The sequence below is a fragment of the Gasterosteus aculeatus genome, chromosome 21, assembly GCF_964276395.1.
Source record: "Gasterosteus aculeatus chromosome 21, fGasAcu3.hap1.1, whole genome shotgun sequence".
Taxonomy (NCBI): Eukaryota; Metazoa; Chordata; class Actinopteri; order Perciformes; family Gasterosteidae; genus Gasterosteus; species Gasterosteus aculeatus.
This window is the reverse complement of record NC_135708.1, coordinates 20,084,644-20,112,373: the sequence shown is the minus strand read 5'-3', so window position 1 is coordinate 20,112,373 and position 27,730 is coordinate 20,084,644. Positions and strand designations below refer to the sequence as shown.

Below are 27,730 nucleotides of genomic sequence, written 5' to 3'. Positions count from 1 at the left end.
TGTGTTTTTCGCTTGGGGTTGAATCATAGGAGGAACACAGCGAGCCGCCCACTGAAACAAGGCGAAGCGCGCACCAACCTCCGCCTACACCTCCTCCTCCTCCACCTCCTCCACCTACACCACCCCGATCAAAGACCCGGGAGGAGCAGACAGGCGGACACGCGCGGGGAGCTCCGCCGCCATCCGACGAGGAACTAACAGAAGGTGAGCAGCACGTTCCTCCTTCTGCTGAAGGAGAAACGCCACCAAAGTTCTTTCCGGTGTGTTTTTCTCTCTTTCTTCCTTCGATCGGCGCGTGAGCCGCGTCTCTCTCGGTCGGGCTTTGTCTGCACGCTTCTGCACGCGCGTCGGAGTCCGCCGTGCGTCCAGGTATCGTTCACTATGTGTCCAGATGTAGCGTTCACTATGTGTCCAGATGTAGCGTTCACTATGTGTCCAGATGTAGCGTTCACTATGTGTCCATATGTAGCGTTCACTATGTGTCCAGATGTCGCTTCACTATGTGTCCAGATGTCGCTTCACTGTGTGTCCAGATGTCGCTTCACTGTGTGTCCAGATGTCGCGTTCACTGTGTGTCCAGATGTCGCGTTCACTGTGTGTCCAGATGTCGCGTTCACTGTGTGTCCAGATGTCGCTTCACTGTGTGTCCAGATGTCGCTTCACTGTGTGTCCAGATGTAGCGTTCACTGTTTGTCCAGATGTATGGTTCACTATGTGTCCAGATGTAGCGTTCACTATGTGTCCAGATGTAGCGTTCACTGTGTGTCCAGATGTTGCTTCACTACGTGTCCAGATGTCGCTTCACTATGTGTCCAGATGTAGCGTTCACTATGTGTCCAGATGTCGCTTCACCGGGTGTCCAGATGTCGCTTCCACTATGTGTCCAGATGTGTTGTTCACTGTGCGGTGTAGCGATGATTTGGCGACATGAGACGTCCTGCATCTGCTTTTTCAAAATGTTTCCACGGGACTTGAAACATTTGAGTTTGTTTTCCTCTCACCAACATGTGGATCGACGTGTTGCTTTTGTTGGTCGCTAACAGCCGGGCTTTGTGTTGTTATCTCTTCCCAACAGTGGGGGGGTCTGATGTCATCTTCGCCCATTGTTCCAGTGATTGTTTGCAAAGATCCAGATTTGCACCTCCTCTTCATCCTTAAAGGCAGGAGTGTGTTATTGTGTGTTTTTGTGTGTCTTTGGAGACGCGCTTCCTTTACTAACGGCTGTGCGTGGTGTCCAATTTAAAGATGCTTTCATCAAAAACGTGTCTCCCTGGAGAGAGAAGTGTGATGGTGAGTGGTTTGTCTCCCCCTCCCTCCCTCCTGTGTGTGTGTGTGTGTGTGTGTGTGTGTGTCTGAATAGAGGAGCGCTCGGCATCCGTGTTCTGCTTCAGGAAAAGAGACGCTTCTTTCACTTATGCGAAATGCAATGAAGGGCCGAATGAGGAGGAATCCCTGTAATCTACATTTAAAGTTCGGTCCGGTTCTGCAGAGCTGCTCTGCAGTTTTCTCATTGCTGTGCATATAAATCCTCGTCTTCCAACGTGAATGAAAGAATCCCTGTAATCCCCCCCCCTGCTTTACATTCGCTGCTGCCGGACTCCATCCGACATTTAGGAAGCGTTTCAACCTTCGCTTAATCTCGGCTAACTTAATTGCCTGCAGGATTACAGCGTCGGAGTGAGAGTTTATGTCCGTGTGATTCCTCGTTGGTTCAGCCGGTAAACCTTCACGGCTGTGTGAGCCGCTTCCTGCCCCGTAGAAACCACTTCCTCTCTTTGGTCTCACGCTGACGATGACGTGCGTTATTTGCGGGCGTAGAATGTGTGTTTTTATCTGGTGGATTCGGGCTGCGTGAGGCGCATTGTGCTCCTTGTTTTCAGAGCGTAGAACAATGTGAGAACAAAAGTCTAAAGACCAAAACGTCGTCTCCCTTCACATCAGTTGATTTGATCTGAACAAGATTCATGGGGCGCTTTGCATCGGAGGACTTTTCAGGCCTGGTCAAAATATCACGAAGGAAGGAAGGATTTGCGGTTCGTTAAGCACCGAAACAATGGTTGAATTCCTGTTTCCCAGGAGGATGAAACCTCGGCGATGTCCCAGTTATTTAATGACCTCCTGTGTGGGTTTTTTTTATACTTCCTGTTTCTGCAACAAACTTCATGGGATCAAATACCTGCAGCCAGCTTCAACATCTGGTGGGAACCAGAAGGGCGACAACCCGGAGCGAGCGGCTCTACAGTCTCATACGGCTGGAACTGACTTTCACCAAATAAACACAAACACACATGATCAGAACGCAATCAAGAGCACGCGTTAATTCCCCTGCTTTCATTTTCATGCCGTCTCTTGGAAGAAGCCTCAGCTGTTGCATGACGCCGTTTACTTGCTTTAGATCAGAGGGAATGAAGCTAAACACCAAAGCTTTACTTTAGCAGAAGTTTGAAATACGATGCTGGGAGGTTTTTTTTTCTTTCTATTTTTTCAATGTTTAATTCCTTCACGGGTTTTGACTCGTTCTTGGTGTTTGCACGAGATATTCAAGCTCTCCGTTCTAGAAGTAGAAGGATAAGCTCAGCACTCACTCACGCCAAGCTAAATGCTAATATCAGATTGCTTAACATGCTAACGCGCTAATCGAGTCCATTGACCCCCAAACTGCCCCCCGTTCTGCAACCGGCCGAGTCGGCACAAATCAACACGGCGAGATGTTCATTAACCAGATCAACGTCTCCGCACGCCGGCCTCGGATGGGCGTCTCCCTGAATCATTTCCCACTTTGTATTCTACTTTCCCCCCTCATCCCCTCCCTCGCTGCTGTTCCCCTCCGCTTCATTTGCACGCCGCCCAAGTGCATCCTGGGAGTCAGGTGGCTAATTCACGGGATTTTTTAGCGCAATTTGTGTCCTTTAGATTTATTTCACAACGGCTTTATCTGCAGCACGAGACTCTGTGTAGAGATCAAGGCCCCCCAGGAGGAAGTGGCCTGGTTCCAACCGCATAAACAGGAAGTGATGGGGAGCGCTTGCACGCTCGCTTCGGGCTTGCTGGCGTCCGCGCTACCTGAAGAAAGTCTGCTGGCTCTCGTCCACAGTGCAGCTATTAACACTCGCACCCCCCCCCCCCCAGGAGGATATCTGCTCCACCAGCGGGAACACTTTCGTATATTAGAACTTATCTGAACCGTGACCTCAGCATCTGGTGGGAAGTCATGTGTACGTCTCTACTTATAATCATCTTTATTGTATTTACCCTCAACGCATTGCAGCTCAACGCAACCTTAACCTGAGTTCAACTGAAAGATCGAGTTCTCGTATTCAGGTGTTTTATCTGCCCAGGTGGGAAACATCGCTTGTGTCAATAATACGTGTATGAAAAGCAAGTAATCTTCTCCCCGTGTGTGTTGACGTATATCTTCCCAGAGACCTTCTCCTCCCTCGTGTCTCCGTGCTTTTTTTATTCATGGTAAAATAAATGTCACATGACCCCCCCTGGGAGCGACGGAGAGTCGTGTGCCTGCGTTGACCTTCTGTAATGAGGGAAGGTCTCCACATGTGCCAGCGGGGGGTCCTCCTCATCTGAAGGAGGCTGAAATACGGCGCCGCCGTGCTCGGCTAAATCTAATTTGCCATAAAAGAAATAAATAAATGGGAGATGAGGTTTTAAAGCGGCTACTGAGGGACGATGATAGAAGTAACTGGCGGCCTTAGACCTCCAAGGTTACCGCACGCATCACGGGACGTGTCATTAAACGCACTTGTTGGCCTTTCCAGTTGTTTTTTCTACGGGCCGCGCTTGTTTAGCCGCCGTATCTGGAAGGAGGGACGGCGTGCAGGGGAACCGATGTCCCCCCGCTGACGCTTCCGTCCACCCTCCGTGACGGAATTCAAAGTAGTTTTTAGGCACAATGCATTCTTCATGCCCACCAGCCGCTCCGCTGTTTGTCATCCACACCCGCCGATGTTTCCTCCATTAGGGATCCGCCTGCAGGCGGCGAGCGCGTCGAAACGCCACGTCCGGGCTCCCAAGGCGAAGGTGTCGGCTCCTCTCAGACGCCTCGCCGGCTGCCGGTGTCGGTTCTGCTCCGCCGGCTCGTAGAGACGCGGCTCAAACGGGCGGACCAGTCGGTCTCACGTGAGACGTTATTTTCCAGAATCACACACTCGCTGCGGTCATGAAAGCGGGCGTGAAGCCTTAGAGGCGGGTGTTTTCTTCATGGTCGATTAGCACGGTGATCCGGTGGCCTGAGCACTTGTTGGGCACTCGGGTGACGCGGCTCCGCCCCTGACCTCCTGACCTTTCCCAGAGGATGGACCCCTTTCTTCTCACGCTGTAATCAACCAATGAGGGCAGGGATGAGGAACCGGTGGGGTTGCAGGTGGTGGTTCCGCTCCATCTGCTCCCTCGGCGTGCGCTCGGCCTCCGCCAGACACCTGACCCACTTTCCCTTTTTATTCAAACATCTGGGTCCGTCTGCGTCGCGCCTTCATAATTCATCGCGGCGACGGGACGCAGCCTCCACGCGGAGAGGAAGCAGCGGCTCGTTTGTTACGTATTAATATATTGTTTTCTCTTCTTGTCTTGACCTCTTTTTTTCTTTTTTTCTGGGCATTAAGTTAAACGAAGTGAGGCGGGAATCTTTAGGATTTTATTCATTTGACCTAATTTAGAAAAGACATTTCTTTATCTTCTTTAATGGATAGAGATGGTTTAGAAGTTCTCAGGGTCTTTAAAAGGCCTGGTCAGCTAATCGATGACGTCAGCGCTCCGTTGACCCCCCCGCTGTGATCCTCTCTAGCAGAGCAGGTATACTGTGTATTTATTTTAATATTTCAGGACCTGGGGGGCCGGAGGGTTGTTAATACGCTTGTGTTCCCTGATGCGGGAGGTTTTCGTGAAATGCATTTCATTTGTTTTCCAGGGTGACCTCCACTTTTTAGAGCTGCTACAGCTTCTGTCTGCAGGCCAGAGGAGGGATGTGCTTAATGTAACCACGGCAACGAGCTCCAAATGAGGGGGGGGTCGTGGTTGCACCCTTTGTTATTATATCCACATTATATCACGTATCAAGGTGTTTGGTCAAAGGTATTTGACGAGTCCGTCGCGTTGTTGATCATTAAAACCTTTTTAAAATCGGTGTTATTCCTTGTGACACCTTTTTTAAAGTATCATAAATTCAGCATCCAGCTAAAACAAACTTTTTCAGACTGAAAGCTTCATGAAACGTGAACTTTCTTCCCTTTGAACGCCGACAGACAGTTCGGAGTTCCTGGTGATTCATTTGGCGCCTCCGCCTCTCATCCTGCTCCGATTCCACGAGGCTCCGACAGAAAGCCGACGGATCCTCACAATGTAGATGACAGGATAGAAAAGTGGGAACGGGGGGGAGACGGAGACGGGGGGCAAAATAAAGAATGGAGGGAGCGACAGACCGAGAGGAGGAAGAGGAAGAAGAAGAAGAGGCCAGGGAGGAAACATGAGCCACGTCTTCCTCGTCTTGACATTTATCTCCGTCTCTCCTGGGAACGAAGAGCCCGATACAAATGAGCCAGCCGATGATGGAGTGGGACAGAGGAGGAGGAGGAGGAGGAGGAGGAGGAGGAGGAGGAGGAGGAGGAGGAGGAGGCGGAGGAGGAGGCGGAGACGGGCGGGGCAGAGGGCGTTTGATTAGTTATTGCGCTCCGAGTCGGCCTGTAATTCGCTCTCAGGTTGATGTCATTTAGGAACCTGTCTCAGCAGTTTCCTCGGGAATAATTAGTTTAGGAAGCGCTCAACACCCCCCCAGCCGCTAACAATGCCGCTACACCGACTGCGCTGTCCTCTGTTCTCGGTGGCCATGGCAACAGGGGGTCCCACAGGTGTCTTCTTTGGTGCCTGTCGAGCTCCTCTGTGGATCTACGTTCACATGGGGGATGAATGTGTGCAGATGTTTATCTATATGAACGTTTACACGATTATACGACGCATAGAAACGGTCACATTCTGGTCACCGGTCACCGATCCCGCAGCGCCGCTTCCTCCCCGTGATCTGTCCGCTCCTCGAGTGGAAGCACGGAACCAAACCCCCCTCCCACCCGTTTCAGGGGAAAAGAAAGTCATTTTTAAAGCTCTGTTGGTCGATTAGATCAGATAGATCGCCTGCTTTGTGGTCTGCTTGACTCTACGTGGACCTCCATCTACTAAATGAACTTCATGCTGTGTTGAAGAAGACCTGAAACTAGAGATTGAGACCATAAACTCATGTTTACAACGTTTACTGAGGGAATGAATCAAGTCGAGAAGTTGTAAATGGTAAATGGTAAATGGCCTGTACTTGTATAGCGCTTTTCTAGTCTTCTGACCACTCAAAGCGCTTTAACACTACATGACATCATTCACCCATTCACACCCATTCATACACTGATGACAGGAGAACCACACACAGTGACACCTGCCATCAGTAACTAACATCCACACGCTGTAGTTGCAGCTACAGGAGCAATGCTGGGTTAAGTGTCTTGCCCAAGGACACATCGACATGAGGAATAGCGGGGCCTGGGATCGAACCGACAACCCTCTGATTGGAGGACGACCGTGCTCCCCACTCACCCACACACGCCCCCATAGACGTCTACGGGGAGAGTTTCTCCCGCTCGCGTTGAAAGCCGCTTTGTTGCCTCAGAGTTCGTTTTCTAGAGGAACCGACGAATGTTCTGTGAGATGATTCACCTTTGGCCTCCGTATCGTACGTGGGAGATATTTCCAACACTCCCATTTTGCATTTTTTTAAATTGGCGCTCCTCCCTCCCGCCGTCCAGCTCGTCTGCCGGCCCGTGGATTGAGACGCGGCCTGGCGACACACAGATGTGGACCTCTGGACGGCGCGTTTCTCCTCATTGACGGCGCTTCGCCTCCCATTGACTGCGTCTTTTGTTTGCACGCTCCCCTTTTTCTTCTTTCTCGCCCCGGCGGAGCTCGTTAGCTTGTTAGCTCGTTAGCTCTCCGCAGTCCGCCCACACCTGCGCTGCTGCCAGCGAGCAACGCTTTTGCAGGTGTGTGAAATCAAATCACATCGTGAACAATGTGACGTGGGCGTCTTTTTGTCGCGGCGCAGACCTCAGTCGACTGCGGCGACTTCTGTCAGCTGCTTCAGGCTCAGCGGAGAGGCAAACGCCCAGGAGGCTGATTGACAGCTGTCAATCAAGCCGAGGCGGCACCAAACGTGAGCCTCTTTCAGCCGAAATGTGTCCGTACGTTTCTTCCATCGATCAAAAAAGATGCTTTTTGCACAACGTGTGTCCTGACTCCCGCAGGAAGGACACGCGTCCTTTATCTGGGGCGTCTCTTCGATGTCGGCCACACGCGTGTTGTTATCCACCGCCATGACGCCTCCTTGCTCGGGGGGGAGGTTCAGAGGGAGACGGTGCTCCAGGAGAAGGTGGTGCTGGAGACGGAGAGCGAGGTGATCTCCGGTTCCTCGGTGACGGGGTGCGTTTGATGTCGGTGCAGGTTGGAGGGCGTCACCCGGCTCATGTGGATACACAGACACTCGCTTCTGGGTCTCATTTCCTCCCGATTCTGCACGAGAAATCCTTCTTTCACCCACGATGACGTTTCTAAAAGTGGGATGAAGAAGAGAAAAGCCAACTTGTCTCCAACCATAAGAACATGTAGTCAGACAACAATTCAGTCCTCTGCAGACATCTCAGTCATAGAAACAAGTCCGATTCAATCAGCCCGACAGGAGTTTAAATTGTGCAGTTTTCACGATTTAAAGTTACTTTTCACCATCAAAACACCAAACGCTCTCTTTTCCCAGTGGGTGAATCCAACGCCATCGATACGATCCATTTCACCCGAGTCGACAGCAGTGACAAAGTTTCATTACCTTTATGTTTAAAACTAAAATAATACCTTTTGACCATTTTAATTTATTTCTTTTGGAAAATGAAAACTCCAGTGGGAGGAACATGGACATCGACACATTTCATGACTGTATTAATGCACCAACGAGTCAATCAGCAAAGACGTAGACGTGACAACTGACGGAACAACATTTGTTGAGGTGCGGCCGTATTAGAAAGAGACACAACCTTGAGATAAAGAAAAACACCTGACGCTGCGACACACAAACGCACACAACAGGCGCGCGCCGCACAACAGCTGCCACCCTGCAGCTTTAATCCTGACAAATTGCCACAGCGATTTACTGCAAGGTGTCTTTCTAAAGCTCCTTTATCTGCCTCGCCTTTGCGTTCACTGACACACACACACGCACGCACACACACAGACACACACGGCCCTGAGATTCATCCTCCCATCCGCAGCCTCCTCAACAGGCCCCATTATCAGAAGTGTGCGTCGATGCTGCGAGTGTGTACCCGTGTTCCTGCTTGTAAGCTGACGACTAACTGGCCTCTGGGCCGCACGTATTTTTGTGCGTGTGCGCGTGTGCGTGCGTGGCTTTGATGTGGCCGCGTCCACGTGGCGCTTCCAGCATGGCGAGGTCGCGCCCCCTTCAGAGGGGCGCCGGCTCGCAGCTCGTTCTTCTTCTTGGGAAGTCGACGTTCCTCCAAAAGGCTTTTCTTCATTTCTCCCCAAAGGAAGCTGCTGGTGCCTGAAGTCCAGCATCACGTGACGCGGCGCCTTGTTGCCGACGTCGTCTTTTGTTTACTCTGGCGACGAGCACAAAGGACTTCATGCGTCGTTTACATTGAATTATTCTGATAAACAGCAGAAGGCGAAGAGCAAACGGCGTGTGAGGAGAGAAACCAAAGCGTAGAAGCTGACGGACTGCAGTATTTAACACACAGTGTGTGGTGTCGCTTTAAAGCGGTTATTTGCTGAGAAATGTACAATATAAAAAGGAAAAATTATTAAAATTGTGTTCATTAAAAACTTCTCCAGCAACAGCTGTGCGAGCGTGTGAAGTATTGGGCTGAAAGGAGGATTCAGCAGAGAGAAGAAGCTCACAAACACATTGATCGCTTGTTAAGTGGAGCAGTGGAGCCTCGTCCATCGCCGGGGGACAAACGGCCAAAAGGTCCTGAATCTCAAGCCCAGTTTTAATTCCACTGTTTTAATTGATCAAATGAAATGTTGGCATCAGCAGCGCACGACCTCCGACCTTTCACCTCAACCTACCCGGTGAATCCACAGCTGGAGGAGGACAGACGTTTCCAGGCGAAGTTGGTTTAATTCGTCAGGATTGTTGATCTTCTTATTTTGGATTTGAAATAATCTCCATTCGCACCGTCGCCACGAGCAGCTCGATTAAAAGTCTCAGCGCCGTTTGAAGTTCGCCTTCATCTTCAGGTCCCCGGGATCTTCGTCGGGATCTGCAGACGGGGACCCTGAGCGTGCATAGATATATTTAGACAAAGAGTGAGTTTTCCGTTGGGTTGGATGCTGCTGGAGGACGAGGCGTTCGGTACATCGGGTCCTCGCAGTGCCGTCAGGAGGGGGCGAGCTGTCGGCGGGTTCCAACGTCTGACTTTGGGAGACCTTGCCGGGAACATAGAACCCTGCGAGAGACCTCGGCGGTGGGCCTGTAACGAGGACATTATGCCGGCGGGCGTCGATTCGCTCGCCACCACTCCGTTATTAATTAAAATCGGTTACAGTCGTTGCTTTCAGACCTCTAACCCACAACTAAAAGCACAATCCGTAATCATTTCCCCGAACGCGGGCGTTTAGCGGCACCCTCACACCCCCCGTGGTTCCTACACACTCTGTAACCTTCAGCCAAGGACGTTCATGCAGTCGAGGGTTGGAATTGATGAGTTCCGGAGTTACGCGTTGGCGACTTCAGCCGCTGCGTCGTCTCACCCGAATCGCGCGAACATCTGGATGCAGATGCCGCCTCAGCATGTCGTCCAGTGGAATGTTCGGGCCGCGTGCCGTTGCCTCATCACTCCCCGGCGCGTAGACGCGTCACATGGGCGGTGACGTCATCGACTCGTTGACGTTTTTCACGGCTTCACACCAACTCGCAGATTCACACCTTTTTTCTGGCTGCAGTGGTTATTTTTAACCTCAGTCTGCGAGGACAAGTGCACTTCCTCCTCAGGCCGATTGTGTGTGGAGGCCCTGAGGGAACGTGTGTGTGTGTGTGTGTGTGTGTGTGTTACTATCTTTATTGTTATTATTAAAGCGAGGATAGCGAGCATCAATCATAGGCCGCACGTTGCTCTCGAGGATCGCCGCGATTCAAAGCCGCTCAGCGTCGCCTGTTGTCGTGTTTCTGCGTGTGATAGAAACGAGGTCACAAACCGGTCGCCCTGGTTACGGCCGGGTTCAGCCGATCAATCGTATCGATGGGTCGAGGCCGCCCCTCCCCCTCGAGAGCGGACGTGCTATTTTCTTCCGGTTTAGAGAGAGTTTGACCTCGGAAGTTTGCGTTTTCATCGTTTCCGTTTGAGCAGCGAAGCGGAAACTGTAAATAAACAGATTTATGATGCCGACGCACTTTGTGCCGAGTAGAGCTGCAGTCAATCAATGCGACAGAAAACCACTGCTTTCTTACGTTCTATACTTACTGACTTTTTATTATTTACTTCTCTTTACTTTTAATATAGATTAAACCTGAAAAAACAAACTGTCAACTTGGACTATTTTGGAAATCTTTAAAGGCGTTCAAACTTTTGTTGCTCATTCTGAGGGAAAGGAAATACTCATCTAACTTTATTTCCGGGGTTTTGTGCATTTTGCACAAAATCAGCCCGGTTCGATTGTTGGAAATGCCGCTGTGATGATTTGACAATCGTGCAGCTTTATTCTACGTGCGGCTGTGGGGGAGTGATGATAGAAGTTGAAATGAAAAGAGGAAACTGTGAAGAATTGATGCAGAGCAGGAGAGGAAAAGCTTTTGGATGTGTGGGAATATTGAGCCACAAAGCATTTATGTCAGATCAAAGCTAAGCCTTATCCGGGGGGGGGGGGGGATTGGGTAATACCCGGGGCCGTCTCGCCCCCTCAAGGGCCGCTCTGCTCCTCGGCTCCTATTTCGCTCTCCTCACTTCTTCTCCACCAGGATTTTTCTTCCCGCCCCCCCCGCCCCCCTTCTCCCCCCTCGCCTTTGACTCGATGGCGGCTCGCAGAAACCAGGTCAGCAGGTGGCAGGAGGAAAGAGATTGAGGTCACTTCCTGTTTTCACCTGGATGCGTCGTCTTGGTTCGGGCCACTTTCTGAAAGAGGGCGGAGCTAACTGCACCCGAACGCTGGTCACAACGTTTCGGGTGACAGCTGAAAGATACACGCAACACCGTGGTAACAACATGTCAATCAGCAGTAAGCCCCGCCCTAAAGCATCCCCTGCTGGTCACTACAGAGAAGTAGAGTCATTTCCTCATAGACGTCTATGGGAGCAGAGGAGTCGCCCCCTGCTGGTCACTACAGAGAAGTAGAGTCATTTCCTCATAGACGTCTATGGGAGCAGAGGAGTCGCCCCCTGCTGGTCACTACAGAGAAGTAGAGTCATTTCCTCATAGACGTCTATGGGAGCAGAGGAGTCGCCCCCTGCTGGTCACTACAGAGAAGTAGAGTCATTTCCTCATAGACGTCTATGGGAGCAGAGGAGTCGCCCCCTGCTGGTCACCACACAGAATGCAGCTTAAAGACCCTTTTGGATAATAAGGGGCATTACCTTAGGAAGAGCTGAAGATACGGTCAAGGGCATCTCGACATATTGAACGATCGATGAAGCGCTTTCAGAAGGATTCTGGGTTCGATAAGAAGATTCTCCGTGTGATTTCCTCGTCCCGAGGGCAGTCGAACGTGATCATCCTCCCTCGTCCAAAACGAACCAAAGTAAAGGGCTCCAGACGGGACGAACTGCTCCCGGCGCTCCTGCTGTTATCTGTCGGTGTCTCCACGGGGCGCCGTGACCACTTTAATTGCCTGAGATCTTGTATTTTGATAAAAGGGCCTTGTTGTGCGCCGTTGCAGGGAGATCAGTGCTCATTTTCTATCCCTCTGTGTCTCCATCCGTCGCGCCAGCAGTCGAGGCCCTGCAGGGACACTCGGCTCTAATAATCTTCTTCAGACTCGTACAATTCGGCAATTCATTTATTTTTATCTGTTGCTTGATGAGTGTGATTTTTGAAATATTTAATAAACTATAATAAATAAACTATCCGGGCGTCCGCTGTGGGTCGGGCGTGGTAGACGTGATTATGCAAGAGCGGAGTGGGAGGAGGAAGAAATAGTTGCCTGTGGCCTGGAGGAGGCGGTTAAGAGGGCGACCCGTGCTTAACGCCAATAGAGAGGCGAAGGGTTGCGTCAACTCGACCTCCGTGGGCGGCAGCTGTAAAGGACGTGAGCCGCTCACGGTGACGGGTCTGACATCCGCGGCGCGTCGATTCACCCTCAACCCTCGGCTCCCTGGTATCGCTCCACGCCATCATGCACCGTTTAGCTTCTTTAAATACAGAGCGTGCACACTTTACCTTTCTATACCTTTTGTTTGACGAACATTTCCAGGTACCGGGGAGGCTGCTACGCTTCTTGTGTGTGATTGACTCGCTTGATATCTGACAAAGAATAAACAATTCTCATAGCATAGAATAACTGCGGGTGTGGGGAGATCTGTAGGATATCGAAACTTCCCTCATTGTCTCAACTATGCATTGTCTCCTGTTGCAGATGGACGACCACGCTGCCGCCTCGGAGCTGTGACCTCGGAGCTGTGTCCTCAGAGCTGCGACCTCGGAGCCGCGACCTCAGGCCTTGCTGTGAAGTCGTGGACGTTGGTGGACGGTGTGTTTCCTCGACGTCGGGCCACTTGCTCGTCTCCCCATCTTTAGAAGAAGAGAAAGGAAAATGGATACTCTGTCCCAGGACTCCATCCTGGAGTGCCAGATCTGCTTCAACTACTACAGCCCCCGCCGGCGCCCCAAGCTGCTGGACTGCCGGCACACGTGCTGCTCGGTGTGCCTGACCCAGATGCGCAGCAGCCAGAAGGAGATCCGCTGTCCCTGGTGCCGCAGCGTCACCAGGCTCCCGCCGGGCCTGTCCGTCTCCCAGCTCCCGGACGACCCGGACGTCGTGACGGTCATCGCCATCCCCCACGCCTCCGAGCACACGCCCGTCTTCATCCGCCTGCCCAGCAACGGCTGCTACATGCTGCCGCTCCCCGCCGCCAAGGAGCCGCGGGCGCCGGGGCTCCCCGGGGAGCTGGGGTGCCGCTTCCTGCCCGGCGGCCACCAGAAGGGCGTGGCCGTGGTGACGGTGCCCGAGCGGCAGCACCTGGGCCTGGCCGTGGACCTGGAGGGGCTGGGCCTGGAGGTGGGCGAGGGCGAGAGGAGGAGGGCGGCCGGCCCGGTGGGCGGGGCGGGCGGCGGGAAGGGCTCCACGTGGTCCGGCGTGTGCACGGTGATCCTGGTGGCCTGCGTGCTGCTCTTCCTCCTGGGCATCGTGCTGCACAACATGTCCTGCATCTCCAAGCGCTTCACGGTCATCTCGTGCGGCTGAGGGCGGGAGGGACGGACGGGGGCGGGAGGGGCTGCAGACACCCCCTTTACCCCCCCTACGCCCCCACGCCACCCCCCCCCCCCCCCCCCCCCGGGAGGCGCGCCATGTACAGGCGGCCATTATGTCACGTTTTCTTCAAATTAGGATAGAAATAAAGATGCAAACCTTCCACTTCACTCGTTCCCGCCCCTGAAACTCTCGTCCGGTTCCTCCCCTTCCCCCCTTTTTCTCTGAAAGAACGCGTTGGGAATTACTCGCTCACGATCACAGCCGTTGGATTGCCTGTGCGCTCTGCGGTGGGTAGAAGTACATCGTTTTTTTGGTCCTTTGTTGTTGTCGACTTCGGCCGGTGACTGCAGGACGTCAGTGATCCCGTCTGAATCATCGGGGGAACTTTTCACACAACTTGTTTGTGCCGCAGCGGCTCCATGTAGTTAGTGAAAGGATCGTTGTACAGAAATGAGACAAAACATGGATTGTTGTACTGTTGTTCATGCCATCGTGTCACGCGCCTCGACTGAAAACACGGGGAGCCGTTTGCTTTATTAAGGTGAAAAAGTCTGAATTGGTCCTGAAAAGATTTGGCGGTAAAAAGCTTGGAAACATTTTGGGAATTACACTTATTTGCATTCTTTCCGAGCGTTAGCTCTGCTAGCTTAGCATCAATTGGAAGCAGTGGGAACAGTAAGAGTGGCTTCCTTCATCAGCACCTCTAACGCAGACAAAGTGACCTCCACACAAACAAAATGTAACGTTGTGCAAGGTGCTAAATGCATTACAGCCTGTGAACCCCATGAAACCAGAATAAATACCATTGAAGCAAGATGGAGGTGTAAGGCAACATTTATTCTTCTTTTTCACAGTATGTTTTTCCACGGATGTTTAATTTTTTAACTCGTACTGATTTATATTTAACTCACTTTTATATTTTGAGGCGATTTGTCTGCAGCCTCGTCGTGTACAGAATGATTGTAATTTTCTTTTTCTTTTGCTCTTGTTGCACGTTGGTTACCTGGTTAGTTTTAAGATTTGAGTTATTCTGTCCTTAAATCTAATTAAGAAGTTATAAGGAAAGAAAGTGTTCAATTTTGGTATTAAGTATATAGAGAATTATATACTGTACCAAAATGCTATGAATAAATACGTACTGTGTATCTACTAATTCACCCACGAATCATTTCTCGATGTATTTAATTCATCACTGAGGATCACTATCAAATTAAAAACACGGAGCTCCTTTTATTTATTTTTTCCTCCCATAAAAGAACGGAACTTTCCTCAAATGCCGCAGTGGCACCATTTCACTGCCTTCCACCGAACAAAAGACCCTCCAACCAGAACGCGACGTTTGGCAGCTCCAGGGTTCCTGCGCTGGAATCTCCTGTGATGAAAGCGCCGCCACATCTGCAACAAAGGCTGTTTGATGAGAGTCGAGCGCAGCTGAGCTGGTTCACGTGGGACCAACTGGCTGTTGCTTTGAGACGTTGACGAAAGTCTCTTTTTTTTTTTTTTTTGAAGTGAGCGCCGCTTAGCTGGGAGTTGAATTATTTTTAGCTCGGAGAAAGAAAGAAAAAGTCGCTGACTCGTCGGCGCTTTGAGGCTGAAGTCGGGGGGGGGGTTTTGGCGCCACCTGAGAGGGAAACATCAGTTCAATTAAAGAAATGTGCACGAATTGTTGTTCATGAAATCTTGATGAAGTCCACGTCAGTTGTATTAATTATCCGTTCTTTATTGCTGGGTTTATACATTTTAATTGGTGGCCTTATTGTTACTTAATGAATCGGGAATCAGGAACATTTATTACCAAAATATGTCAGACATACAAGGAATTTGACTTGGCGGTTGGTGCGTAACAGCAGACAGTACGACAATGGACAACAAGACCGATATTTAATCTACTTGTCCTTGGCTGTGGCTGCAGCGTACCGGACGGTGATGGAGGAGCAGAGGATGGACTCCATGATGGCCGTGTAGAAGAGCACCATCATCGTCTTTGGCAGGTTGAGTTTCTTCAGCTGCCTCAGGAAGAACAACCTCTGCTGAGGCTTCTCGGTGATGGAGCTGATGTTCAGCTCCCACTTGAGGTCCTGGGTGATGGTGGAGCCCAGGAAACGGAAGGAATCCACAGCGTTTTAGTCACAGAACGTTTGTAGAACGAGTTGTTCAAACCTTTTTCATTTTGCGGGGATCTAATAGAATCTCCTTCCTCTCGTCTGTTATTAATCTCCTTTTTAATTTTTGGCTCCTCTTTAATTCTGACGTCACGTTGACGACTGTAGCAGCTCGGTGGAGAAAAGGAGGCTCGTCATTTCCTCCCGTTGTGTTTGTATAAAATAAGAAGAAAATTCCATAACGCCGCAAACAATCGCTGTATTTGGTGAACTATTAAAGAACGTCGCTCTGAATCTGAACAACGAGAACTCCAGCATTTTTATTTGGCCTCTTATGGATTGTTTAAGTGTTGATCTGCGACTGGACGTCGGTGTCCAGTCGCAGATCAACACTTGGGAAGAAGTAGCTTATTCCTCCAGCTCGATTTATCAGAGTCCATTAATCCACGGCCGAGTGAACTCCGTCCAAAGCAGGCTCTCTTTGTTTGCCCCCAGGAACCTCTTCGCCCCTCAGATACCTGTTGATTTAGTGCCGGTCGGGGTAATTAACGCTCTCCGGGGAACAATTGCAGCTGACTTTGCGGCGGCGAAACACAGCTCTTTGGCATCACATCAACCAGCCGCCTCCATCCTCAACCAAGCCTCCCGCGTTTCAATGACCACAGAGAAGCGTGGACTTGAATAATGATGTCAAGATTTAGTGCATTTTTCTGCTTATTACTTGATTTCTTGCTCTGATGCACAGTTGCTTGATTTGAATAAAGGTTGTGTGTTTTAATCATGGACCCACATGAATATTCAATGACACGTTGTGACTAAAGCTCAGATTGAAATGTCCTTTTCAACCACTTGAGACTGAGACCATAAACTCATGTTTGCAATGTTTACGGAGAGTCATTTCCTCATAGACGTCTATGGGAGCAGAGGAGTCGCCCCCTGCTGGTCACTACAGAGAAGTAGAGTCATTTCCTCATAGACGTCTATGGGAGCAGAGGAGTCGCCCCCTGCTGGTCACTACAGAGAAGTAGAGTCATTTCCTCATAGACGTCTATGGGAGCAGAGGAGTCGCCCCCTGCTGGTCACTGCAGAGAAGTAGAGTCATTTCCTCATAGACGTCTATGGGAGCAGAGGAGTCGCCCCCTGCTGGTCACTACAGAGAAGTAGAGTCATTTCCTCATAGACGTCTATGGGAGCAGAGGAGTCGCCCCCTGCTGGTCACTACAGAGAAGTAGAGTAATTTCCTCATAGACGTCTATGGGAGCAGAGGAGTCGCCCCCTGCTGGTCACTGCAGAGAAGTAGAGTCATTTCCTCATAGACGTCTATGGGAGCAGAGGAGTCGCCCCCTGCTGGTCACTACAGAGAAGTAGAGTCATTTCCTCATAGACGTCTATGGGAGCAGAGGAGTCGCCCCCTGCTGGTCACTACAGAGAAGTAGAGTCATTTCCTCATAGACGTCTATGGGAGCAGAGGAGTCGCCGCCTGCTGGTCACTACAGAGAAGTAGAGTCATTTCCTCATAGACGTCTATGGGAGCAGAGGAGTCGCCGCCTGCTGGTCACTACAGAGAAGTAGAGTCATTTCCTCATAGACGTCTATGGGAGCAGAGGAGTCGCCCCCTGCTGGTCACTACAGAGAAGTAGAGTCATTTCCTCATAGACGTCTATGGGAGCAGAGGAGTCGCCCCCTGCTGGTCACTACAGAGAAGTAGAGTCATTTCCTCATAGACGTCTATGGGAGCAGAGGAGTCGCCCCCTGCTGGTCACTACAGAGAAGTAGAGTCATTTCCTCATAGACGTCTATGGGAGCAGAGGAGTCGCCCCCTGCTGGTCACTACAGAGAAGTAGAGTCATTTCCTCATAGACGTCTATGGGAGCAGAGGAGTCGCCGCCTGCTGGTCACTACAGAGAAGTAGAGTCATTTCCTCATAGACGTCTATGGGAGCAGAGGAGTCGCCGCCTGCTGGTCACTACAGAGAAGTAGAGTCATTTCCTCATAGACGTCTATGGGAGCAGAGGAGTCGCCCCCTGCTGGTCACTACAGAGAAGTAGAGTCATTTCCTCATAGACGTCTATGGGAGCAGAGGAGTCGCCCCCTGCTGGTCACTACAGAGAAGTAGAGTCATTTCCTCATAGACGTCTATGGGAGCAGAGGAGTCGCCCCCTGCTGGTCACTACAGAGAAGTAGAGTCATTTCCTCATAGACGTCTATGGGAGCAGAGGAGTCGCCCCCTGCTGGTCACTACAGAGAAGTAGAGTCATTTCCTCATAGACGTCTATGGGAGCAGAGGAGTCGCCCCCTGCTGGTCACTACAGAGAAGTAGAGTCATTTCCTCATAGACGTCTATGGGAGCAGAGGAGTCGCCCCCTGCTGGTCACTACAGAGAAGTAGAGTCATTTCCTCATAGACGTCTATGGGAGCAGAGGAGTTGCCCCCTGCTGGTCACTACAGAGAAGTAGAGTCATTTCCTCATAGACGTCTATGGGAGCAGAGGAGTCGCCCCCTGCTGGTCACTGCACAGAATGCAGCTTTAACACACTGTTTACTTCGGCTGTTTCCTTCACTCGTTGGTGTTTTGTTAGTTGCTGTTAGTTTTCTGGATGGGAATAATTAGACAGAATGTAACTCACCTGGGAGACCAGCGATTCTCCACCTAAACTCTTCCCACGCAGCCAAAACAAAAACACACCTTCAAAGACTGATTCTCATTCTCATTCCCCCCCCGCAGCCTCTTTGTGCGGCTGTTTGCAGCTTTAATTGGAGTTTCTGCAGCTCCGGCGTACTTTTTAACAGCTCCTTTCTATAGAGCGACTTCACCCTCCAAACGTGGTGATTTTCCTCTCCTATCCGACGAGTCGCAGGACTCAAACCGACTGATCATCCGCATTTTTTATTCAAGTCGTGGGAGCCGTAAATCCCCAGGGTATCAAACGGCGGGTTTGTCAGAGGAGCTGCTTCCTGGTGTCGGCGTAATGTGTCAGCCGTTCGGTGAGGCCTTCGTCTGTTTAAGTCTGGCAGCAGATGAGACTCCTCTTCCTCGCGCTGGAATAAAAAAGAAGCGACGACTATTTGTAGGAGCCAGTGGTGGGTGACGGCGTGCAGCGGAGTGAATGAAAGCAATATGGGTTTTTTTCTTCTCCCTTTTGTTCAGAGAAGAGTCCTACGGTACGTCGGGCAGCCAGAAGAAGCTCAGATGTATGAAAGGATTAGAGGACATCGTTCATGATGGAGATGGAGGATTCTGCCCTGTGACCTCATTTCAACGTGCAGGAGGATGAAGAGAGACAGATTCTGGCAAATGTTTAAGTCACTAAAGTTCAATGATGGAAAGTATCACAAGTGAAATCTTTTTTTATATCGACTCTATTGATCTGACAACAATATGTATTTTCTGATGGGACAAAAAAACGTAAAAAGCGCGCCGTCTTCTTATGGTTCGTATTAAGACTCAGGAATACATCACTCACCCTCGTGCTTCTTCACGAGAAAACTATCCTCGTGTGAGCGTCCAAGACCTCCAGAGGATCTAACAAATTGGAACATGACGGCCGAAGGCGAAATGAACCTCGCCTGGCCGGAGAAGAGAAGGAGAAATCCCTTCTGTGTGAGTGTCCGTCTGAGGCCGGTAATGAGGTTAATTGTTGTGTTGTGGGGGGGGGGCTTCCATACGTGCGCGGTGACTGATGGCCGCTGGCTTCCTTTAGGATACAAAGTGCCTCATTAGCATTTCGACAGCGTCCGACAGGAAGGGCGAGATTACTAATCCATCCCACGCTCGTGGATTTCACCAGCTGGTCTTTTCTTCGTGCAGGCCGGAGCCTTTCAGGGCTTCATTTGAGAACGCTTTATATTTCTTGACGTACCTCTGAGTTTGTTGACGTTGTGCTTTTAAAACCACGGGGGGGCAAAAGGTACAGACCGTCCGGCCTTTTGTTCGCTTTATTGCAGCCCGAATCAGGACTCCCCCCCTCCCTCTTCCCTTCCCTTCATTTTTCTCCCCTCTCCTCATCGGCCTAATGAAGGTCCCACATCCGATCTGTTCCTCCTCTCCTCTGAATCCAGCGTGAGCTCGCGTGACAGCGCCGAACCTTCCCCCCCCCCTCCCCCCTCGAGGGCGTTTCAACATTTTTTCCACCAGAAAAACACTTGTTCGATCCTTAATTAGATTTGTGCCGCGGATCATTTCCGGCGCCAGCGGGCCTGCAGCCGGCCCGAGGGGCGACCCCCCCCGCGGGGAGGCGACCTTTCGCCGCAGGTGGTAGAAATGAGCCTTTGCATGTTCCTAGGCGAGGAACGTGCTCGTGGATTCGGTTCCGCTGGCGTCCGCCCACGCGCTCTTTTGATTGTTCAAAGGGGAATATAACCGAGCATTAGCTCCTCCCCGCGTCTCTCGCCGCAGCTTCCGACACTCCGGCCCGTCGGGGGGGTTTTAATTTATTCACTGCAGCCATTGATTCAGATGGTGATGCATGTGCCCGGTGCAAATGATCGCCCTCCGCTGGCGTATTGACTGGAGAAAACCTTCTTATTGTGCCATCATCACTCGGGCCGCCAGCCAATTTCTGCAAGCGGTGCATTTTTTTTTATGCTCACAGTCATAAAGGCAGACAAGCAAATTATGCACACGCACACACACACACACACACACACACACACACACACACGCACACACACACACGCACACAGATTACCTGTGCTTGTTCAGCGTGGGCTGCTTTCCTTCTCTTTCTATCGTGCAATACATCGGTCGTGGGGAAAGCGTGTGTGAAGCGAGATAAGATCCAGCATTCTGATTGGTTGACGGCGAGTCGCCTGGTGTTCTTTATCATAAAGTACTGAACCCGTTTGGATTTTGCGGCCCGTTTGTTGTATACGGCATACAATGTGTTTACGTATGAGGCGTTGTTTTAATATAATCCATAAATAAATGAGCATGGATGTTGTTTTTGCTTCAGGGATTTTGTATATATGTTATTTAAAAAATGCTGTGAAACTAGCGTGAGCTTTTCAAGATTTGATCCAAAACAAGGGCGATCTGGTATTTAGTTTTCCCACTTTACCACCACGTAGTACACAGGTTCACATCTCTGAATGGAGGAATAACACATCTGTAAATGAGCCTTGAGAGAATAAAGTGAGAGGAAAAGATTTTAATTAATGTGGATGATTCAGTCAGGGTGATATTTGTGAGTTTTTCTGGTATCGATCTGTTGATGCCTGCAGGCCTTAATGAACGCACCGGGGGGGATTAAAGAAGGTCGAACTCCACTCAAAACAAACGTGCCTCATCGTGGGAAAGTCGCTTCCTCACGCTGTGACTACGCCGCCGAGAGACGCCTCTCACGTCTTTCAGCTCCGCGTGACCTTCAGCAAAGCGCCTGACTGTCGGGAGAACAGCGGGACACGTTGTGTGACTTTTTCTTACCTAATCTTTCTTTCCATATTTGTCGACTGAACACAATTTGATGACCAGATTATTTAGTAATCTGTCCCTTACGGCACAGATCCAGGGTCAGTTTTCTGCGGCCTTTGACAGAGCTGCTCTTCATCACACCAACCGGAGATGAAATTTGACCGGAGGAGTTTGTGCAGATGAAGGTTTGATGTTTTAACTTTGGGTTCAGATGGGTTTGGTTTTTAACCTCGTCGACGGCTCGTTGCACATCAGCGACAGCGACAAACATTTCTGTCATTTCACGTTTTCAGACCAGCGGCGTTTTTATCTGTGACGCACGACGAGCTCGTCCTCGGCCTCTCGCCCTCGTCGCTCCTCGTGCACCACGAAGAGGAACCTTTCCCAAAAGCTGACATGATGTGACGCCCATCGGGTCTCCGCAGCTCGGACCCCCGGGCGACCATAAGCCGATGTTCTGCTGCAGCTTAAGGAGATGGGAAGTGAAGTAAGCGAAGGATGAGAGAAGGATCAGAGGGAGGAAGCCCGGCGGTGGTTCGGGTCTCTGTGCATATGTTTCGCTCTCTGACTCCAATGGAGTCTCCAATTCCTGGAGTTCTGCCTTCTGTCCTCCCGCCACTCAATCTCCGGCAGAGCAGAGTGTGTTTTCCCTCCACTTGGCGTGCGGGGATGATTCACTGGGTCCGCTCCGCTTCCGCCTCGGCAGGATTAGAGCTGGAAGGCTTCTTATTATCCGCCGCCGTTTGGGCTCCGTTCGTCTGTTTGAAGAGAGCAGCGGAGCTTAAGACAAATTGCCCCCCCTCGGGGGCCTTTTTCCCCGTCCCCGGGAGAGGCTGGCAGCATGGCGGCGAAGGGGCAGCGGGGGGGGGGGTGGAAGGGGCAGCTGGAGGAGCCGAGGATTCAGTTCGCGGGGCAAAGTGTGCAAAGAGGCAGAGGAAGAGGCTGCAGGGACGAGGTCACAGCGAGCGTTTTATTAAGCTAAAGCCGCGGAAATATAAGATAATTCAATTAAAGACTGAAGTAAGCAGGTGGAGGTGAGACAAGAGTACACCGGAAATAATCACAACTTTCAGCACAAACTGTGAGGAGAAAATAGCAGAAAACAGTTTGTTTGAGGGATTTTTCTTCCATAACATCCCAATGCGATTTTACTGCTTTGTCTGTTTGTGTTTGAACGTAACAGGCGCTGTTTCTCCAGACTTCTGTCCGTCAAACGCGAGGATTCGTAAATGTGAAAATAAAGAGGGACAGATGAGAGCTGAACCCCAGAAGCAGAATGGAACGCTTGTTATATTACCGACTCATTTCCCCGCTGAATGCCACCCAGCTGGAGGACCAGAGCCTCCTTGCTTGTGTGAAGCTTGAGGTAGAACCTCCTGCAGGAAAGATGATCCCTGGCATTCGTCCTCTCTTCTGTCCTTTCCTGTGTCCTACCCCGCGTCCTTCACCGGCATCACTTTGATTGACAAAAAGCAATTAAGTAGCTTCACATCTTTTGAATTCCCATTCGGCAAATCCATGAATGTTACAGTGGAAGCAATTAAATGAGGAGATTTTTTTTTCCTGCTCCGGAGGCTCAGGTATGTGTGTATTCTGTGCGGGGGGGGGGGGGGCTTTTAATCAATGCTAAGCAGTATCACTGCAAAACAAAATAAGTCACGCTAATTTGAGGGGGGAAAACTGTAATGAAAAGTGATTCAACTGCAGTAACACTTAGAGGGCGACTTCGCCGCGCGATTGCATTTTTAAAAAGCTGCTTCATCTTTTGGAGGACCTGGGGGGCGAGCTGCTCCGCGCCGCCCAAAGACGCAGTTCATTGCCACCACGCACTCTGCAAATTGCCACCCAGATGTTCACAGAGCATCGCTGTCCTCCATGTAATTCAATCACGGGAGAAAGGCGACGTTATTTTTTCCATTTTATTACCAAGAGTACAAAAACATATCTACATTCACACACCACTGTGCAGCAGGACTCACCACATAGATTTCAAGTAAACGTCACCCAAATTATCAAAATCTACCTTCGCGTACGTCCCAGTGTGTAAAAGCCCGTTTGTGTCTCTTCTCTTCATCCAAAAAGGTCTTTTCTTATTGTTGTTGTTTTTCAAACATTTGGCACTTGATGCAGATTATCAGCGTTTCTGAAGAATCACGGGACCGGAGGCTGGACGGATCGGGGCGGCGCGGCGCTGGATCCGAGGTGAAAAGGCGGCTCGGTCCTGCCGCGCGTCCAGATGTGCCTCGAGTGCCCAAAAGGCCCCCCCGGCCCCCCCCCCCGTGATTGAAACGCTTCTTGTTTTTTTGTGGAGAAAAACAGTTACGATACAAAAACAATAACAATACGACAAACAGAGAACTCTTCCATCATGTATGTTACAACACAGACGTGCTCCTCCAAAGATCTCCTCACGCAGCTGAAGCACAGAGTTGGTTGGAAGCCGCCAAATAAGTTATAAGCAAAAAATATATATAAATACAGCACATGAGGAATAAATGAGGACCTGCCGCGGATGAAACTGACCACGAGCCTCAGATCTCCACGCTCACAGCTGGAGGTCCCTCTGAAGCAAAGAGGCCCCGCCCACCAGGGGGGGCTGACATGTGCTTTGAGGCCACGCCTCCGGTCTTTGGGGGAGGGGCTGACACTACTGCTGGAGGCCTCTCAGGCCTTGAAGGCTTCGGCAGGAAGTCCCACCCCCTGTCGTTGCAGCACTCGTGTTTTTCATTTTTTCCTCTTTTGTTTGGAGCGATTCATCAGACTCATCAGATTCAAGAAACAAACGCGCGATCGGGCGGCGGCGCTCTACCACGCGGGGGCGCCGTTGGTCTCCAGCGCGCCGTACATCTCCGCCAGTTTTTTGAAGCGAGGCCCCCAGTCGCTGAGGTAGTCGTACTCGTGGTCCGTGTTGGACGCCCCCGACTGCAGCGAGCTGAGCGACTCGGCCACCGAGCCCTCCCCCTCGTAGGCGTAGGTCTGCAGGGAGTCGTAGGGGGGTGCGCACGCGTCGGAGTCGGCGTCCAGGAGCTTCGCCAGCACGTAGCCGCGCACGTTGCTGCCCTCGCCGAGGCCGCCGCCCGCCACGCACGCCTGCGGGACGTAGCGCGACAGGCTCTCGATCTCGGGCAGCATGTCCTGCCTGGTCTTGCCCGGGTGGGGGGGCGGCTGGGGGTGGTGGGCCTCGCGCGGGTTCCACATGGCGCCGATGTCGAAGGCCTCGGTGTCCTCCTCGCCGCCGCCCTCGTCGTCGTAGCGCACGATGTTCTCGTGCACGTTCTCCTCTTCGTCGCACAGGTAGGGCTTCTTGCGGTGGGTCCGCAGGGAGAGCATGAGCAGGATCATCACTGGGGGGGGCGGGGGATCAGATCAACACACAAAACACACATTTATGCACATTCGCATGTATCTAAAAGTGACACTTTGTAGCATCTTCACCTGAATCAACTTCTAGCAGGTTCCCTGAATGAAAGAAGCCGAATGTTTAATGTAAATCATTTAGTGTCCTGGTTGAAACGCGTTGATAGAAGTTCTCTAAAAGGCACACGGACCAGATTTCTTTGCTTTTCTAATCAACTGGAAGAAAACGTTCCCGGTCAGCGCGACTCACCGAGCAGCACGAAGATGCAGGCCAGGATGGCGATGAGCGCCCCCCGGCTGAGGCTGGCGGGCAGGCTGTGCGCCTCGGCGTCGCACGACATGACGTTGCCCTCGCGGTCGCAGCTGCACACGCGCACGGTCAGCGTGCTGGTGCTCGTCTGCACCGGCTGCTCGCCGTCGGAGATGACGACGGGCAGGTAGAAGACGGTCTGATCCTGCTGGGACCAGCCCCCCCGCCGCGTCAGGATCCACGCCGTGTTGTCTGTGGGGGGGGCGAGGCGAGTTTGTCGGTTATTCACAGGCGCTGAGTCAAGACTGGGCACCGGGTCAACCAGGTCCCAGGTTCAAGATTAACACGACTGGGTTTATTTTACACGTCGAGGCTCCGAGTCCAGCCCAAAAGGTCAAAAGGTCAGATCCAAGTCAACAATACCAGTTCTTTTTTTGTTTTGCTTTTCTGATACAGGCCGCTCTAAAGCCGCCAAACCCGTGACTCGAGCCCGCCGGTCTACCTTGGTTGTCCCTCAGGGTGAAGTTGGGGTTGTTGGCGGCCTCTGGAGCCAGGCGGTAGCTGAAGTGTTGTCCACCCAGCGGCTGGTCCGGATCCACGGCCGTCACGGTCTGGATCAGCTGGGGGAGAGGCACTCATTGAGGTTACCAGTAGCATCACGTGTAAATATTAGCGTCGTGGCGTCCGTGTGGCGCCTGTCGCACCTGTCCCGCTTTGGCGCTCTCGCACACGTAGGCCTCCAGGTAGTGCGTCAGGGAGGGAGGGTTGTCGTTCACGTCGAGGACCCTCACGGCCACCGACGCGCTGGAGATCTGCGTGGGGTTGTCTGAGGACACACGCACGCACAAACAGGACACACACACGCACACACAGGACACACACATTGGTCAGATCTCGGTTCGGGGCTCTTTTGACCTTCACCCTCCTACGAATATTCTATTATTCTCCATTACCAAGAGGCGATGCAGTCCTGAGGCTCCATCACGGTCGATCGGCGGCGTGACGAGTGTGCGTTTTGTATTGTGTGTGTGTGTGTGTGTGTGTGTGTGTGTGTGCGTGTGTGTGTGTGTGCGTGAGGGTCGGAGTGAAGCAGGATCAGCGATGTAAAATCTATTTGAGTCAAAAGTACCGTAAGAAGCAGCTTAATTAAAACGTGAATACCGACCCGAGTCGCTTTTGTTGCAAACGAGCTCCCAGCAGGAAAGTGAGCCAGATGAAAGATTTAAATGTTTTAAATGGTTTCATTCAATCTTATTTCAATTATGCATTAATACTACTTAACCATATTATGAGTTTGCGTCATGATGAAAGGCCTTTCTCCTCATTAAAATACACGTATTACTTAATACAGCTATTTTCTTTGTAGAATTACTACTTGAATCTCAATATAATTTCCTATCGCAATTTAGCTTTACACAATATATATTTCATGATTACCAGATATTTTTTTCACAACTCTTTGTGTCATTATGAGATTAAGGGTTTGAAGTCTTTCTTTGTTGTAATGGAACAGAGACAATAGCTTCTGTCTTCTCCGTCTCCCGAAGTCATTTAATCACTCATTAATTCAATTAGCGCTCGTCTGCCAAACAAAAGGGACAAAGAGACAAACAAAGCGGCGGCGGCGGCGGCGGGGGGGCTGAAGGTGACCTTTGGTACCACCAGCTGGGTGCAGGTTACGTAAACCCGCGCTGGTGGACACGTGTGTGTGTGTGTGTGTGTGTGTGTGACTCACTCATCTCCATGGCGAGGATGGTGATGTTGTGCCAGCCGACTTCCTCTCGGTCCAGCGAGCGCACCGTCATCAGCGAGCCGGAAGTGATCTCCAGGTAGAAGAACTTGTCTGGGTCGCTGGACTTCTCGATGGAGTACCTGCCAACGTCACAAACGTCACAGCGTGAAGCCTTTGTGCACATTTGTGTTTGTTTTGTATCCTTATTTGAAAGGGGGATTACGCACACGCACACACACACACACACACACACACACACACAAAGCCTAAATCAAGGGGGGCCAAAAACCAAAGGTTTCTCCTCTCGCCCTCGACCCCCAACCGTCCACCAGGTGTCCTCGGACCTTTGGTCACGTGACGTCCCACCTGACGTCTGCAGCACCTGTTCCCACTTGCCCTCATCAGCCCTGCGGCTTCCTTCCCTTTGCTCTCCTCGTCTCCCCAGAGCTGCCATGTGCCTCGTGCTGTCTGTGGGCGCATGCTAGGTGTAGCTAACATGCTAAACGCTAACAGGCTAATCGCTAACGTGCTGAAGGTCGGCTGGCTCTTCAGTTGCGTGTGTGACGTCTTCATACGTGTTTTTACATTAACCCCCAACGTGGCGGCAGTGGGACTGAGTGGACTGGTTATACTGGGACCAGAGGGGATAAGTGGACTGGTTTACACTGGGACCAGAGAAGCACAGTGGACTGGTTATACTGGGACCAGAGAAGCTGAGTGGACTGGTTATACTGGGACCAGAGAAGCACAGTGGACTGATTATACTGGGACCAGAGAAGCTGAGTGGACTGGTTACACTGGGACCACAGAAGCACAGTGGACTGATTACACTGGGACCAGAGAGGCTGAGTGGACTGGTTACACTGGGACCAGAGAGGCTGAGAGGACTGGTTACACTGGGACCAGAGAGGCTGAGTGGACTGGTTACACTGGGGCAAGAGAGGCTGAGTGGACTGGTTACACTGGGACCAGAGAAGCAGAGAAGACTGGTTACACTGGGACCAGAGAAGCAGAGAAGACTGGTTATACTGGGACCAGAGAAGCAGAGTGGACTGGTTATACTGGGACCAGAGAGGCGGAGAGGACTGGTTACACTGGGGCAAGAGTGGCTGAGTGGACTGGTTACACTGGGACCAGAGAGGCTGAGAGGACTGGTTACACTGGGACCAGAGAGGCTGAGAGGACTGGTTACACTGGGGCAAGAGAGGCTGAGTGGACTGGTTACACTGGGACCAGAGAGGCTGAGTGGACTGGTTATACTGGGACCAGAGAGGCTGAGAGGACTGATTATACTGGGACCAGAGAGGCTGAGAGGACTGATTATACTGGGACCAGAGAGGCTGAGTGGACTGGTTATACTGGGACCAGAGAGGCTGAGTGGACTGGTTATACTGGGACCACAGAGGCTGAGTGGACTGGTT

General features: G+C 51.4%; 2 protein-coding genes across 4 annotated transcripts in view; one reads left to right on the top strand and one right to left on the bottom strand.

The window, feature by feature from the left end:
* Positions 1–12: 12 nt before the first annotated feature.
* rnf152 (ring finger protein 152) lies at positions 13–14,274 on the top strand. Of its 2 annotated transcripts, XM_078096210.1 has the most exons (3): positions 44–204; positions 1,076–1,160; positions 12,622–14,274. In XM_078096210.1, exon 3 carries the CDS (start codon positions 12,799–12,801, stop codon positions 13,447–13,449), a length of 651 nt encoding a protein of 216 aa, XP_077952336.1. In that variant the 5' UTR covers positions 44–204; positions 1,076–1,160; positions 12,622–12,798; the 3' UTR covers positions 13,450–14,274. The 2 variants fall into 2 exon arrangements, with proteins under 2 accessions (XP_077952335.1, XP_077952336.1); XM_078096209.1 differs by lacking the exon at positions 1,076–1,160 and having other exon boundaries at positions 13–204.
* Positions 14,275–22,875: 8,601 nt separating this feature from the next.
* The window catches only part of LOC120811910 (cadherin-20), a 38,357-nt gene continuing 33,502 nt past the window's right edge, over positions 22,876–27,730 (bottom strand). For both annotated transcript variants that reach the window (XM_040167651.2, XM_078096204.1), the window contains exons 8-12: positions 26,313–26,449; positions 25,282–25,403; positions 25,080–25,197; positions 24,578–24,829; positions 22,876–24,314 (exon numbers count right to left, since the gene is read on the bottom strand). In XM_040167651.2, the coding sequence (XP_040023585.2) occupies positions 23,776–24,314; positions 24,578–24,829; positions 25,080–25,197; positions 25,282–25,403; positions 26,313–26,449 (1,168 nt within the window). In that variant the 3' untranslated portion in view covers positions 22,876–23,775. The remainder of the gene's footprint in view (positions 24,315–24,577; positions 24,830–25,079; positions 25,198–25,281; positions 25,404–26,312; positions 26,450–27,730) is intronic.